The sequence below is a fragment of the Magnolia sinica genome, chromosome 16 (genome assembly GCF_029962835.1).
Source record: "Magnolia sinica isolate HGM2019 chromosome 16, MsV1, whole genome shotgun sequence".
In the NCBI taxonomy this organism is placed as follows: Eukaryota; Viridiplantae; Streptophyta; class Magnoliopsida; order Magnoliales; family Magnoliaceae; genus Magnolia; species Magnolia sinica.
In genome coordinates this window covers 3,141,819-3,157,364 of record NC_080588.1, presented here as the reverse complement: position 1 = coordinate 3,157,364, position 15,546 = coordinate 3,141,819, and the positions used below count along the sequence as shown (strand labels likewise).

Sequence of the window (15,546 nt, the reverse complement as noted above, 5' to 3'; positions counted from 1 at the left end):
TGATACGCAGGCACTGGGAATTTGTACACGTGGCACAGAACTGATTCAAATCAAAGCGTCTAAATATATGGATCCCAGTTTATCTGCATCATAAATGAAAAAAAAATGAAACTAATTTAATTATCTAACTATCGGATTCGTGGACATTTACTGGACGGTTGAGATAAAAATATCCAATGTTCCTGTTTCAGCAAACAAGTGTCCATCAATCAGAGGAAAGGACCACCCAATCAATCTGATTTTGAGAGCGTCCACTTCAAATAATCCATCCTGTTTAATTTGAGTTAAATGTATAATACGTGTAGAATTTCTGAGTGCCAGAGTATCAAGCATCATACTCTCCCAGAGTATTAAATAACACACCAAATTTCAAATATGCATTATTCATTTCTCAACGGCCCTTGTCGGCAAAAGAAAATCCCTTTTCCCTCTTTTCTCCGTTTTGAAATTCTCTCAGTTCTCTCCTTCTCTCCCATCCTACGCACCCTCTCTTATCCTACGCTCTCTCTCTCTCTCTCTCTCTCTCTCTCTCTCTCTCTCTCTCTCTCTCCCTCCCCGTTTTGAAATTCAACCCGATCGATGTCTCTCCTCCTTCCAAGATCCATTTCTGATCACCTGAAGATGAATCCGCTCCGTCGAAAATCGAAGCGCGGAAGAGAAAACACGGCTCCGCCGGATCCGAACGTGCTGTGCGATCGTCCGGTCTCGCCTTCTGTTCCTAAAAAACTGACGGCGCCAGCAGCGAATTCGCAGAAAGTTGGATCTGGATCGGACAGTCAGGATCATAGATCGGCGGCATTGGAAGATTCCTCCGTCAAGGTATCTTGATTTTGTTCCTGTGCTGAAACCCTTAATTTCTGAATTGTTTCAAAATTGGATTTTGATTTTGGTATGAAATTGGAGAGTTATTGAATAATGCTAGACATAACAAAAAATAAAAAATAAAAAAAAATAGCGTCTTTTTCTTTATTCAAGCCAGAAAGTGTACAGGTGGGACCCACATTTCGATGATCCAGATCGTTCATCTGGTGGGACTCGCAATGGATGAGGCCGTGCCCCCATAAATCTCGTCCATCAGATAAGTTTTAACTGCTCATTTGGTGGTATACAAATTTGATGGTTTCACCAATGTTCGGCGTCCATCAATTGTACATAGGGTTGAAAGTTGGGCGGGTTGGGTCGGGTTGGTGCTCAACCCTAGCCCAACCCAAGGTTCCTATACCTCAACCCTAACCCAACCCAACCTCGGGTTGGAAATTCTCAACCCAAGCCGAACAGTGGGGTCGGTCGGGTTGATCAGGTTGGTCGGGTGGATACATGCTAATATTTTCGTTATTACATTAGTTTATTATATTTCAAAACACAACTTATTTTTTGTACCTATGATTTTATTAATTATATATGTAGTTATTTATCATAAAGAACTTCATTTTTTTCTAAACAAACAAGCTAAAATATGGGACAACTACTACTTTAAAAGTCGTGTTGTGTAGCATGCAATCTATTTGGGAGAGAGAAATCTGGCATATCTTGGTAGCTTGAGTCATTGCAAATGGTGTGGACCAATAAGACCTGACGTCACTGGAATTTCATGTGCCTTCAACACAAACAATTCACACTCAATTATAATTTATAAGTAATTTATATATATTGATCGGGTTAGGGTTGGGTCGGGCAACCCGAGACCTCAACCCAAGCCCAACCCAAGTTTTATCGGGTTGGTGTTTATATAGCCCAAGCTTGAGACCAAACCCTATACATCCTGCCCGAGCCCAACCCAATGTCGGGTCGGTCACGGGTCGATCGGGTTGAACCCTCCCGACTTTCAGCCCTAATTGTACATGTGATATTTTCCAATGGAGGAGATAATAGGGGCTTGATCCAGTCTTGACCCACTAGACCAGTGGCATGGATCATAAAAAGCTGGACCTTCTTGTATAGTTGCTCTGCTTAGTTTGATCAGGCATCATATGTGTTTGTTGAAATTCAAACTCTAAATTCTATATAATTTGATTGAATGCAAAAAGTGGTAATTCAGTAACCATGTCCTTGAACATTTTGATTTTAATCAGTGTTTCCATTACTTTTTTCTGTTTTGTTAATAGATTGTTGCAAGGATCCGACCTGTTAGTGGTCTGGAGAGAGGATCGGATCGGATTGTTCGGAAGCTTTCCTCGAATTCGTTATCTGTTGAAGACCGGATATTTTCTTTTGATTCTGTAGTTGATTCAGATTCTACTCAGGTTCGGAGCTCAGATCATGCACAGTCAATTAAAGTTATGCATTAAGCTTTATAAAAAATTAGGCTATATGTGAATTGGAATTTGAATTTGTTTATGGATTCTTTTCTGGCAGGAAGATGTTTTTCAGTTGGTTGGCATCCCATTGGTAAAGAACTCTTTGGCTGGTTTTAACACTTCCATACTGTCATATGGACAGGTATGAGTTGATAATGTGCATGCCTGCAAATGCTTTTGTCTTGTATTCTTTACAATCTTTCTATATGATTGAAAAATTTATGTTAATGCAACTTTGTGCAATCTGTTTCAAGACGGGAAGTGGGAAGACCCATACAATGTGGGGCCCACCAAGCGCTATGGTGGAAGGGAACTACTCCCCAAGAAGCAACCAGGGGATTGTCCCTCGCATCTTCCATATGCTGTTTTCAGAGATTCAGAAAGTAGGTACCATTTCCTTGTTTCCCCATGTTTAAAAACTCATTGATTGAGTCGGAACTCGGCCAACCTGACTTGCTTGTTGGTCCAGGCTCTGAGTTTTGAATTCAAAATATGATTTCTAGAGAACCATCAAAATCTTCTTGAAAATTTAGGCACTGAATCTGAATCTTACGACATGGGTTTTTACAAAGAGGGAACTAGTCTTATGATTGGTTGGTCTGATTTTCATTCAGGAAAAAGAGAATTCGGATGAGGGACAAATAAACTACCAATGTCGCTGTTCATTTCTTGAGGTATGCTTTTGCTTTGTAGATCAAATTGTCAGAGTTCGTATGGTTCTCAACCTTGCTATTTATGTGCTGTTTTCTGTGACAGATATACAAGGAACAGATAACTGATTTACTGGATCCAACACAGCGAAATCTTCAGGTAGAGAGTTTTGAGTCCTTAGTTATTTCTTGATTTCTTTGAGTCCATTCAGTCACACAACTAAATTACAACTAAATTTTCTGTTTCTGTTGACATTGGATTCACTTAATTGATTCCAGATAAGAGACGATGCCAAGAATGGCTTCTATGTCGAGAATCTGAGTGAGGAATATGTGACTTCCTTTGAGGATGTAACTCAGATCTTAATTAAGGTAAGGTTATGCCATTTCACAGTTTTGGCTACATCTGCAATGGCCAAGACTAGATAGTTCATGTTGGGTGAACTGCACCATGGAAAATCATTATGTTCTGTTTCCTCCCATGATTGGATGCTGAGAGTTTTTGGATACAAATTCTTTGCCTTTCTCATGGGTACAGAGTTAATTTCCCGTCATTTTCCCACAATCTATGTCATGCATGGTTGTATATAAAGAAATTGTAAATTCTTATATGGTGATTAATTAAGTTTTGCAGCATGTGTTCAATGTCTAACGCGACTGACTCTGATATTGTTGTATTGGTTTATGTAGAGAATAGAATAAAAACTTTTGGGAGCAGATTCTGTGCCTCTGGAGGCATGTCATTTTCTGTGCCTCCATGTCATTTTGAACACCTTGCACGAATGGGATCCTAACTTTCAATTTCATAACTTTAAAAGTGAATAGGGCACAGCCGAAAAAATGCATAATTCAGTGACAGGCCAACAGCTTGCATTAATTGAGGAAAGGCCCATGTAATAGATGGTTATCATACATAGTAAAATTTAGTTAGGGGCCAATCAGCAGATGAAGCTACAGGATGCCTGGTTTGGAACATCATACATTTGGGCCACGTGTTTGGTACACAATCTGGTGGCATGAAAATGCTTTAACTCTAGAGGCAGGTTATCTGTTCCCAAAACCTTTTTGTCTTAAATTTTCAGGACTTGAGTTATGTTTATCAGCAATAATTTAATAACAGTTTTGATATAAGTGTGATAATTACATCATCTTTATCAGTTGTTTGTCTTGTTAACATAAACTTCATTAATGATATTTTATCAGTTGTTTGTCTTGATACGTAAACTTCATTAATGATGCAGGGACTTTCTAACAGAAAGGTTGGTGCTACAAGCATAAATTCGAAGAGCTCCCGATCTCATATCATTTTCACTTGCGTCATCGAATCCTGGTGCAAGGTATATTATCATTGATTAAATATTTGAATTTCGTGTTTACCTTTGAAAACAATCAGTTAATGTCCTTTTACAATATGTTTTTTGCCAAAACTTTATGAGATGCACTAAAATCCATGTATGTGATATTTCATTTTGTTTGTCATTATAGCTTTGTATGAAGGTTTTCTTGTTTATAGAGATTTAAATATTTATGTGATGTATTAAATGATATTCCAGTCTGTCATCCAATAGGAATTATAGTGATAAGGAGATGCATCCTTCTTTACATACTAGATCTTTGTATGTGTATATGTAAATGTCGTGTCTTCTGATTCAGGTGCTATTTTTGAGCCTGTATTGAAAATTGCATGTGAATGGGCCTCATTGTTGGATTTGATTACTGTTCTGTTCGTATTTTTATTGCAATTGGCATTTGCAATGATAGATGCGGCTTGCACAAGTTAATGTGTTTTTGTGTTAACATAGGAAATAATTACAGATACAGACGAGTTTAATAATTACAGATACAGTTGAGTTTTTTGTCAATTTTTTTCTTTTAGATGTTTCTAACACTTAAAACTTGTGGTCCACAGGGAACATTGTCGAAATGCTTTAGCAGTTCAAAGAGTAGCAGAATTAGTCTTGTGGATCTTGCAGGATCAGAAAGAAATAAACTTGATGATGCAGGTAGAGAGTGTGTTAAGGACGCCAGAAATGTAAAGTGGTCTCTTTCACAGCTTGGGTATGTAAACTATAACCACTGTATTGTTGAAGTTAGTCGCTTTCTATATCATATTATCATATAATCAGTACATGGTTTCCATTGTTAGGCACGTTTCAAAGTCAATGCATGGTTAGCTCTGTCCATTAGTCTGCCTTGTGTTTGCAATGCCCAACTCGTTTCGACTCCTGATGCGTTGGGTAGTGAGTGGTGTCCGGTCTGTACATTTGGTGCCCATAATTGGTTGATCCGGATGATTAGTCTGATTGGCTCCACTGTTTGCTCCAAAAACTTCCACTGTTGAAAGTGAAAAGTGTCCAGTCCATAAAAGTGAGATCCATGTTTTGTTGATCTACTGTGTATGGTGGATGTCCCTAAATCTACCAGACTAGAAGACCTGTCTATATTTTTATGTATAGTTCAACATGGGCCCCATCAGATAACTGGCCTGGATCAAACCATGGGTTGCACTTGGACAGAATTGGTGTATCAGGATACTATGCGCATGTCCTTCTGAAGCATCAAACTCTATAAATCATCTCCTGGAAATTAAGTGTGCACAGTCGATTTTACCAGTGAGAAGCTATAGGATCCTCGACCCAAGGATATCCTGGTTGAGGATATGCTCAGTATCCTCCCATTTTTGAATTTGTACAAGTGGGGTCCATGGTTCAGGGATCTAGGCCATTGGTCTGATGGGTTCCATCATGGATAGATAATGTCCCAGAAATCTTATCAACAGGCTATTCTTTCTATCCTTTCAATTTCTGGTCTGAAAATAGATGGTAAAGAAGTGAAGTCAAATCCACATCTAACTGAAAAATGACCCAATATTAGTGGCTAGGATCTTCCAAAGTGGAGATTTTGTGGATCCAACTATAGTAGTTAGGATCTTCCAATATGTTGATTTTGTGGCATGGTCCATCCACAATGGTTCTTATCAGATGCACACTACATATTCTTGGTTTGTTACTTCTATATGAATGTTCTTTACCAGTTGGACAACAGATTTCATTATAGCTTAGAAATGGATGAACATAGTTATATTTAGCTCTGTCCATAAGTGCCTGCCCTTTCTGAATGATTTCAGGTACTTAGTCAACACTCTAGCAGAAGTTGGTCAATCTGGCAAACCTCAAAACATTCCATACAAAAATTCCTGTTTGACACATCTATTGCGGGAATCACTTGGGGGCAATGCAAAACTTACAGTTATTTGTGCTATTTCTCCAGATGACAGGTCAGTGACGAGACCGTGGACTTGAAACAACCACTTTCAATATGCTATTTTTCTGAAATGAAGTTTGTCCCTGTTGAGTGCAGATGCAAGGGTGAAACTCTGAGCACTCTAAGGTTTGGACAAAGAGCAAAATCCATACAAAACAAGGCTGTTATAAATGAAATAACAGAGGATTATGTTAATGATTTGAGTGACCAGATTCGTCAACTAAAGGTATACTCATCCCAGGCGATGTTTTCTGTGAGTTGTTCAAGTTTCGTACACTCATCAGTGCAGACATTCAGTTTTCAGTGATGTATTTGAGTTTTGCTACATTCACCCTTAGAACCTCTTTTTATTATTATTATTTTCTTATCGGTATGAGTTTTCTAGCATTGTTTGCTCCTTGTGCCTCACAATCATAGTTAGGAAAACAGCAAATGGAAAAAAAAGGTACATGGAATGTTCTTGTTTAGCTTGTGTCAATCGTTAAAAAAAAACATACAGTAATAAAAAGGCCAATTCGGAGAATGTAAAAAAGTTTGTGTTTAATATGATTTTGAAATTTAGTGAAGAAAATGCTATATATTTGTGTGCATATATCGTAAATAAATAAGGTTTAAATAAAAAACCTTAACTAAAATAATTAGAATTTCTAATGTACGAACAATAATTTATATAGATAGTTGAATGATGTTCTTTGCCTCTCTTGAATCCTTCCTTTTCAAGTAATCCTCATATAAATTATTCTGTCTTTATTTTTTATTTTTAAAATCATCTTCCACTCAAGTTTATTGCCCCTAAACGTTCCACTGTTGTCTATTTTTTTAAATTGCCCCTAAACGTTTTTTTTTAAAATTTATTCAATAAAAATGTTTTATTGAAAAAAAAAAAAAAAACATGTTTTAGTCAGTTTGTCTGAAAAAAGAAGAGTTTGTTCGTCCATACATTGTTGTTGAGACATGGACAGTTGTTCTTAATGATCCTTTTCATTGATGTTTAGTTTTCTCAATTGATTTATTTACATGTTCGGCTATATTCAACCCTGGAGACATTTAAGTTTCTCAATTTATTTATTTATAACTTATACTAGCATTTTTTGCTCCTTGTTTTTGCCAACATGGTAATCTAGACTGTTCATCTAGTAGGTCCATTGTGGATGGGGGAGATTTAGAAAAGATACCATTGTCCATTGTGGATGGGGGAGATTTAGAAAAAAGATATCATTGATTTTGAGTTCATCATTGTCCATACAATGTTGTTGAAATGGTGACTCTTATTTATAACTGCCCTTCCTAGCAGTGGTTTTGTTACGTGGCCCATCTATAGTGGAATTACCAGTTGAGTGGGCTGGATCACTATGTAGAGAGAAAAGCAGCAATGGAAGCAACAAATGTAAAAGTGTTATTAGAACCTCTTTATTTATATAAGTTCAATCTAACAGTAACTAAGCCGTGTATTTTGTTGGCCACAGGAAGAGCTTACCAGAGTGAAATCAAATGGAGACGATGGTTCGGTTGGTAACAATGGCGGATACTTCAAACGACACAATGCCCGTGAAAGCTTGAATCAACTCAGATTGAGTCTGAACCGTTCTTTGATCTTACCTCATATAGAAAGTGATTCAGAAGAAGAAATAAACATTGACGAGGAGGACGTAAGAGAATTATGCGTCCAACTGCACAATGTGCATGATCCCAGTGAAGATAACTTGAGGGACATGCCTGAAAACAACATGTCAATGCAGTTTTCTTCCTTTGAAGAAAATTCAGATATGGACACAGCCAATGGTTTAGATTCACTTGAGAATGGTTTTGAACTTAGTGCCACCATTCCCCCGGAAGGTAAAAGCAACAATATTCTGTTGAGAGAACCTGAGAAGGAATGCCGGAGCGGGTCTCTGGAGAACCTTCATGCTTCCCAAGACATTTTGGGAGCTATAAAAGAAGATCAATCTCAAGATTCTAGCAGCACTTCTGCATCAATGGTCAGAGCAAGTCTCACGATCATACCATCCCGACAGTCTCCAGTCCTCCTAGACCCAACCCTTTCTGATTCTCCAAAAATTGATAACAAGCAAAAGAAAACTGTCTCTTTCGTGTCGTCGAATCTTTCAGAAAGTCAGCATAATCCATCCGAGAGCCCCAAGTTGAATTCAGATGTCTTGAGACAGTCAGTTAAGAGAAGCGATAACATCCGTTCCTCCTTGCAATCAAGCAAGGCATTCTCAAACCCAACTGAGTCCTTGGCTGCCAGCCTTCATAGAGGCTTGCAGATTATCGACTATCATCAGCAGTATTCAGCTTCCAAGAATAGCTTTTCCTTTGAAAACTTAATACTTAAACAATCTCATGCAGCTGAAAGAGTTGATGCCAGTATGCAAACACCAGCAGAATACGGACAACCTTTAGGCGAATCCAGCAATTCTTTCCTATGTGCACTTTGTAAACGGGGGGATAGTAATGGTTCTAAGCAAGTTCGAGACAGCCTAAATACATGCATTGTGCCATTTGATGAAGTTGGGACTACTGATAGATTGAGAAATCAAGTAGCCAAGGTACATTTAGCAAGCTGTCTTTTTCTCTGAGCCATCTCAATCTGACACTATGTTGAGATCTGGGCCATTCATCAGCCGATCCAGGTTTTTCAAAATTGAGTATTTCCTGTGGCCCAAAAATAGGTCTGCCTGGTAATCAACATTCCACATTCAATGTAGCCACTATGTAGCCTCCTGATAAATGGACCTGTGTGGGTGTGATGAATGACCTGGATCTTGTATACCTGCGCAACAGAGTACTTGAAAATTGTACTTGTGTTCCTGTGATGTAGCTGTCGCATATCTCTTTTTTTTTCTCCATTTGCGAAGGGTTTGGAATCTTTGTTTTTTGCATGTCAGTAATAGATTATTTTCTAATGTTTCAGGATGAAGAAAATGATTTGGCAGCAGCCATCAAGAGGCAGCAGGAGCTTGAAAAGGTCTGTGCTGAGCAAGTGGCTAAAATCGAGCAACTGAATCATCTGGTAAATCCTCATTGCATGAGATCATTACTTCAAACCATTTTATCTATAGAGAGATGCTCACATCCAACCGGTTGGACCATAAGTTACTATCCAACCAGTTGATAAGTTTAAATGTGTTGTCTGTGGAATCCTACCCATCTAATAGGTTGGCCCCGCCATAAGGATCACCGAGTGCAAAAATCAAGCTGCACTAACTAGTTGGGCCACACCATAGAAAATAATGGATACCCACTGGTACAATAAAGAAAGATTGTTATGCCCACCTAATTTGTGCACGGAACAGACTTGCCCAACCCATTTTGACTTCATGCTGGTTGACCAAGTTACACGCTGAGTTGGGAAACCAGGCCTGAGTTTGGTGCATCCCCGGTCCTCCTGACCAAGTGACCAGGCCGGGTTGATTTGGGCGAGTCCCTGGTCAATTCACCTGGTTTGCAAACTAGGTTTTGCTAACATCCCCACCTTCACGGGGATCTTAGTAATGTCTGCAAACCTTTTAAATGACATATGGGACATCATATATATAAGGTACATTGATGATTCTTGACACTCAAAATATGCAGGTTGAGCAATGCAAACTGGAGCATCAACATGATTCAGTTATAAAACAGAGTCAGGACACCAAAATTCTTTGCCTTGAAGGGCTGACGGAAGAGAATATGTTGTTAGCTGATGAACGCAAGGTGGGTTAGGCATATGAGGCCTTTTATTTGTTCCTTACTGTTGGTAGTTAGCAGATGAGTTCAAGGCAGGTCACACCGATCTTTCTATTTGAAGCCTTAATTCTTTCCTTTGCTGGTATTAATAACTACCAAATGTTTGCAGATTTTAAAACTTGGTTATGAAAACCATCCTGAGGTTTCAAGCACAGATGGTGAGCCGAAGGAACTCCAGAAAGAACTGGATCATGAATACAAGGTCTCTTTCGAAATGGGCGAGAAGGAAGCACTTCTCAAGGAAATCCAAAGTTTAAAGGACCAGTTGCAATCACATATAAATGCTTCTTCAAATGGTTCTGTTCAAAAACAGAGCTCGACTGCATTGTCACAATCAATCCAACTGAGAAGTAGTGCTGTTGGTTCTATTTCTCTGGACGAAGTGGGGAAAGAATTAGAGAAGGAAAGGCAGAAGTGGACCGAGATGGAGAGCGGGTGGATTTCTTTAACCGAAGAGCTCAGAGTTGATCTTGAATCGAACCGCCGGCTTGCGGAGAAGACAGAGATTGAGCTGAGACATGAAAAGAAATGCTCGGACGAGTTGGATGATGCGCTGCAGAGGGCAATGCTTGGGCATGCTAGAATGATCGAACACTATGCTGAGCTGCAAGAGAAGTATAATGGGTTGCTCGAGAAGCATCGGAAGATCATGGAAGGGATCGCAGAGGTGAAGAGGGTAGCTGCGAAAGCAGGAGGCAAGGGTGCAGGTAAGCGCTTTGTTGAATCTCTTGCTGCAGAGCTCTCAGCTTTGAGAGTTGAGAGGGATAGGGAGAGGGATCGTTTGAAGAAGGAGAACAAGAGTCTTAAAGTTCAGTTGAGAGATACAGCAGAAGCTGTACATGCTGCTGGAGAACTCCTTGTGAGACTGAAAGAAGCTGAGGAAGCTGTTTCAGCAACTGAGGTTAGTTACATAACTACTTATCTTTGTTACATATGCTGTCCTCATTGGATCAATGGCCATGAGGGCCTCTTTAATCCAGATCTTTAAACTCGTTCTAACATAATATTAATGTTACAAATGATATTTGTTTTGTAAAATTCATTTCATCCGCTTCAAATCAAGGGTTAACGTAGATTAGTGAACCAGGGTGGGGGGGTGTACATCCGACCGCTAGGATGGATCATCAGAGTCTATAGAAAGGGATTAGTGACCTGATTGCAAAATCCCATATGAAATGAAGAGAAACATCCTAGAAGGCTATGGTCTGGAAGAACATACCACCAAAGTGATTCACAGTCTCAGGACACGTCTTTCCTCTTTGGACACAAATCGATGATGCCGATCTCTATTTATTTCAGTACTCTTCCTATGGTATCAAATTGTATTGAACTCTACTTAAATGCTGCTATTTTTCAATGAAACAGTTGTCAGAAGAACCAATCAAAGAAAAAGAAAACAAAGAAAAAAGAAGATGAAATATTCCAACAAAAACAAAAACATAATTAAAAAAAAGTTGAAAAAGTACCCTTAAAAATTATGACAGCTATTATAAGGTCCTGTTTGGTAGATGCCTGAAAATGGGTTAATCTCATTTTAGTTAATTACCATTATGTATTAGCGATCAATAGCTTTGGACATTTTTGCCCTGACAATTAGCCTTCACAATGTTGGTTAAGAGAGGGCAAATTTGTCTTAAAAATTTAGCTCCATGGCAGCATTGATTGTATCTGCTTCCTTTCACTTGACTTCTCCTCTTCCATCAAGTGTCTAATTAGAGAGACCATGAGACAAGGGCTCCATATGGGGCCCACACTGATAACTATGTCACATCTACTCTGCTCATCTATTGTATCAGCTCACTTTAGGACATCAGCCCAAAAAATACGCTTTTTGTGGACTCGAGTGGGCAACAACAACAGAAACATTGATGATGAGTCACCCACCCACTGTTTCTTTCTCTCCATGTGTAACACGCACGCAACCCCACATTTTCCTTCCTCTCATTTTTTCTCTCCCCTTCTAATCTGTTTCCCTTTTCTCTCTCTATCCACTCCTCACCCCATTACGCTCGGATCATACCCCAAATACAACTCAGTTAGCATAAATCAAAATCTGTAATACAGGGTCAGTGTGTCTGGTATGCCACCAATCTCAGTGTGAATGTTCTGTTTCCAAGAGTAGCTGGTGAAATCAGCCACACATTGTGAATTTTCTGTTATTTATTCAATGCAGGAGAAGTTTGTGCAAGCTCAGCAAGAGAGTGAGAAAGTAAAGAAGCAAATGGAAAAACTAAAGAAAAAGCACAAGATGGAGATCATCACCATGAAACAGTATCTTGCAGAGAGCCGATTGCCTGAATCTGCACTACGGCCCGTATTGCAGCAAGATCTCGATCGACCAGATGATCAGGATGACTGGAGAGCTGAATTCAGCCCACTTTATCGTCAAGACAGCTACAACAACTCAATGGGTTACAACAATTCGAATGTGCGGAGCTACGTCGACTTGTATAGAGATAAGTAGCACAGAAATTCACTGCATGTATACATTACAACCACTGTCAGTGTATCAATGGCTTGGCTCCAATGCGACTTGATCGGTTGGTTCGAGCGGGACCCTTCTTGGGTCTGATAAGTAAACGCATGGTTGGAGTGGCTTCAGCTAGGCTTGACTTGAGTCAGCTTGATTTGATTTCGCATAGTGATTTGAATTTTGGATTATTGTTTTTACCCCTCAGATTGGTGGAAACAAATAAGATTGTAGAATTGTCTTTCATTTTATTGGTCTTCTTAATCTGCAGCATCCCTCGCCATTCCTCTTCTGCAAATGTGCTCATTCATCCAGCTGTTCGTTGATCAGAATGATCAATGTACAAGTCCCAGTGGCATAAACCAGATTGATTGGATGGTCTAAACCATACAAAAAATAGCCTACAAAAACCCATCAATTAGGTTTTAAAAAAAAGAGTCTCAGCTAGTATCAGTCGTCCAATCAACGGAGATTGTAGGCTACAAAATTTTGAATCAATAGCCCAGCGTGGGCCAATCAAAATCAAAATTTTGAATAGGCCATGGCCAAACAGTTAAAAATTCAGGTCGAAGCCAACCCCATGCCTGGCCCTTTGACAGTCTAAAAGTGGCTCTTCCAGTTTACATTATTGGTGATGGCCTATCCAAGATCTGCCTATCCAAGATCTGCCTGTTCTAATGGACGGCTCGGATGAATGCGTACATGTGTGTATGAGTGTGAATTACAGTAAAACTCTTCATTTCCATGTGTTTACTTTGTATGATGTTTTGACAGTTATGGAAGTTACACTGAGTCTTTGGTTCAGTGATACTCTAGCAATGGTTTACATGGGGCCCATGTTTTGTGATCCAGGTCATAATTACCCTGCACAGATCCTAACCATCCAATCTTTGGCCTTCTTTTTCGACTGAGTTAGGCTGATGCATTAATCTTTTTCGTAAATGTATTCGAAGGCCACCAATCAAATCGCTCGGATGATCTCATTTATGGAGAATTGTTTGGCCATCAGATCAATGGTCTGGATCCCTCATCCATTGGCCCCACTTGTACAAACAGAGGATTATTTACATGTCCTCTCCATGCATGAGCCAAAATTTCATGCATTGGGTTAGTAGCAGATCCATTCATGTAATTATGCGTGCCATGCATGTGTGGATGCATGCATGTGAGCTGCTTTTCTTGATGTCTCCTGTTCTCAGGTGGGGCGTTTAATCACGCCGTTGGATTGTGGTTAGGAATGGGTATTTATTATATCTCTTGGTGAGACAATTTGAATTCAAATGGTGTTGGAAATTGCAAGTAATTCAAGAGACGTCAACTACTCATGAAAGGGGAGTCAATGGGCTCGGTTTGGGCTGGGCCAGCCTAGCCTTGTCCCTAGCCCAGCCCAAGCCTAGCATGGACCTCTCATATCTGGCCAAGCGAAAAGATCTTCTGGGCCTGGGCCTGACCCAATCCATATTTATTGGATGGATCCACACATGCACAAAGAAATAAATGATCAATGGCTATTTGGATTTGGGTAATGTTGTATCCCAACTAATATTCATATTCAACCATACATATCCATGGCTTATCAACACCTTTTTGCAAGAGAACCACTACAGATTTGAAAAAGTAGTTATGGATTAGTGACATTTAAATCATGGATTGGGTGTCTTTAGTGGAGAGATGGGATTACTTGCCAATGATACCTTTTAATTTTGATGTAGATGAGTATCATGTTTATCCACCCTGTGCGATTGTCCAAATTCAAGGATCCCACATGTGTATATGTGCCACCATTTATCTTCAAGCACTAAAAATGTTGTATATATCAATTTCCGCACATGTTAAATGTGCACATGCATGTGTAAATATACAACCAACTAAATTTATACATGCCATGACTTGGAGAGTGTTTGAAAAATGAGGGATGGAGCAACTTGTCCGGAATAACATATCCATAACCAATTAGCCTTAACAACATGCCATAGATATTCATGCTAGAGATTGGGTGTCTATGGTGGAGAGGTGGAACTACTTGTCAATGACACTTTATAGTTTTAATGCACATGAGTATCCTAAATATATTTTGATGTGCCACATATGTGACCTTTAAAGTTTTACCATCCCACGTGCATTTATGTCATCATTAATCTTCAAGCCCTAGAAAAATATGATACATGTGACAAATGTGCACATGCACATTTATAAGTATGCTACTAACCAATCCTTAATTTCTTCACATGAACAATAGTCTATCATGTCTATGACTTGGGGAGTTTGACAAGGTGAGGACAACCAGCCTTGAAAGCATGCCATAGATTGCTAATTGTGCCACAACCTTACCTAAATCTAAACAAGCCCTTTAGAGGAGCTAATCAACGACTACATTCAAGATACATGGATCGCCTAGTCAAGGATTACAATGGCCTATTTATAGGATACAAGACATCTACCATGAAGTCAAGTCGGTCTAGGTTTGGTTGGGTTGAGCTAAATTGACTTGCACCTAAGATAAAGTTTTTCAAAAATCCTATGAATAAAAAACAATTCACAAGAACCCATGTGTGATAACCTTATATTTTGTCAAAATCAAAACTAAAAGAGATGGTTTAAATCATACGTAATTGCAATGAATTGTGTAGGCGATTTTTGTAATGTAGATTGTCATTGCAGAATCTCTACACTAGGAATCACCTCACCGATATATTGTAGTTTAAAGAGATGAGAGAGCCACCGTCTCACCTTTGGAAGGGGCTGAGGGAGATGATCATTGTCCAATAGATGGACCACATACTCACGTGTGAAGGAGAGATGAAGTATGATGATGGGAGTGGCCTCTCTCTCCCTCTCTCCCTCTCTCTTCTTCACTGGGTCATGCCTATGTTCAGGCTTTCTTTGCTTTGTGTTTGAGCTCTCTTCTCTGCAATACGATTTGTATATAATGAGGGGTTAAGGTTTCAAGGATTGCACTGATATGATGCTCTACCATTCTATGGGCTTTGGTACATCTTATTATGAAGAAAACATGTTAATTTCTTTACATATGTACTCACTCATGATTTAATCTTTTCATTGTCTACACCATTCACTATTAATTTAGATCCCATGTTGATTAACTAGTGGACTATCATATTTGGGTGATAAATCA

At 39.2% G+C, this 15,546-nt stretch overlaps 1 protein-coding gene across 1 annotated transcript; it reads left to right on the top strand.

The window, feature by feature from the left end:
• The first annotated feature begins 495 nt into the window (after positions 1 to 495).
• On the top strand, positions 496 to 12,659 carry LOC131229344 (kinesin-like protein KIN-12F). Its single transcript, XM_058225282.1, has 16 exons — positions 496 to 819; positions 2,106 to 2,243; positions 2,356 to 2,439; positions 2,552 to 2,680; positions 2,912 to 2,971; positions 3,054 to 3,107; positions 3,227 to 3,319; positions 4,189 to 4,284; positions 4,857 to 5,005; positions 6,075 to 6,224; positions 6,308 to 6,437; positions 7,678 to 8,760; positions 9,126 to 9,224; positions 9,788 to 9,907; positions 10,050 to 10,841; positions 12,114 to 12,659. The coding sequence occupies exons 1-16, from the start codon at positions 580 to 582 to the stop codon at positions 12,402 to 12,404; spliced, it is 3,708 nt and encodes a 1,235-aa protein (XP_058081265.1). The 5' UTR covers positions 496 to 579; the 3' UTR covers positions 12,405 to 12,659.
• Positions 12,660 to 15,546: the final 2,887 nt, after the last annotated feature.

Excerpts from the sequence above, each read along its gene's own strand:
- LOC131229344 (XM_058225282.1), top strand. The coding sequence starts at position 580 with ATGTCTCTCCTCCTTCCAAGATCCATTTCTGATCACCTGAAGATGAAT. Across the intron at positions 6,225-6,307 it reads GCTATTTCTCCAGATGACAG|ATGCAAGGGTGAAACTCTGA; the intron begins GTCAGTGACGAG and ends TGTTGAGTGCAG. Across the intron at positions 9,908-10,049 it reads TGTTAGCTGATGAACGCAAG|ATTTTAAAACTTGGTTATGA; the intron begins GTGGGTTAGGCA and ends AAATGTTTGCAG.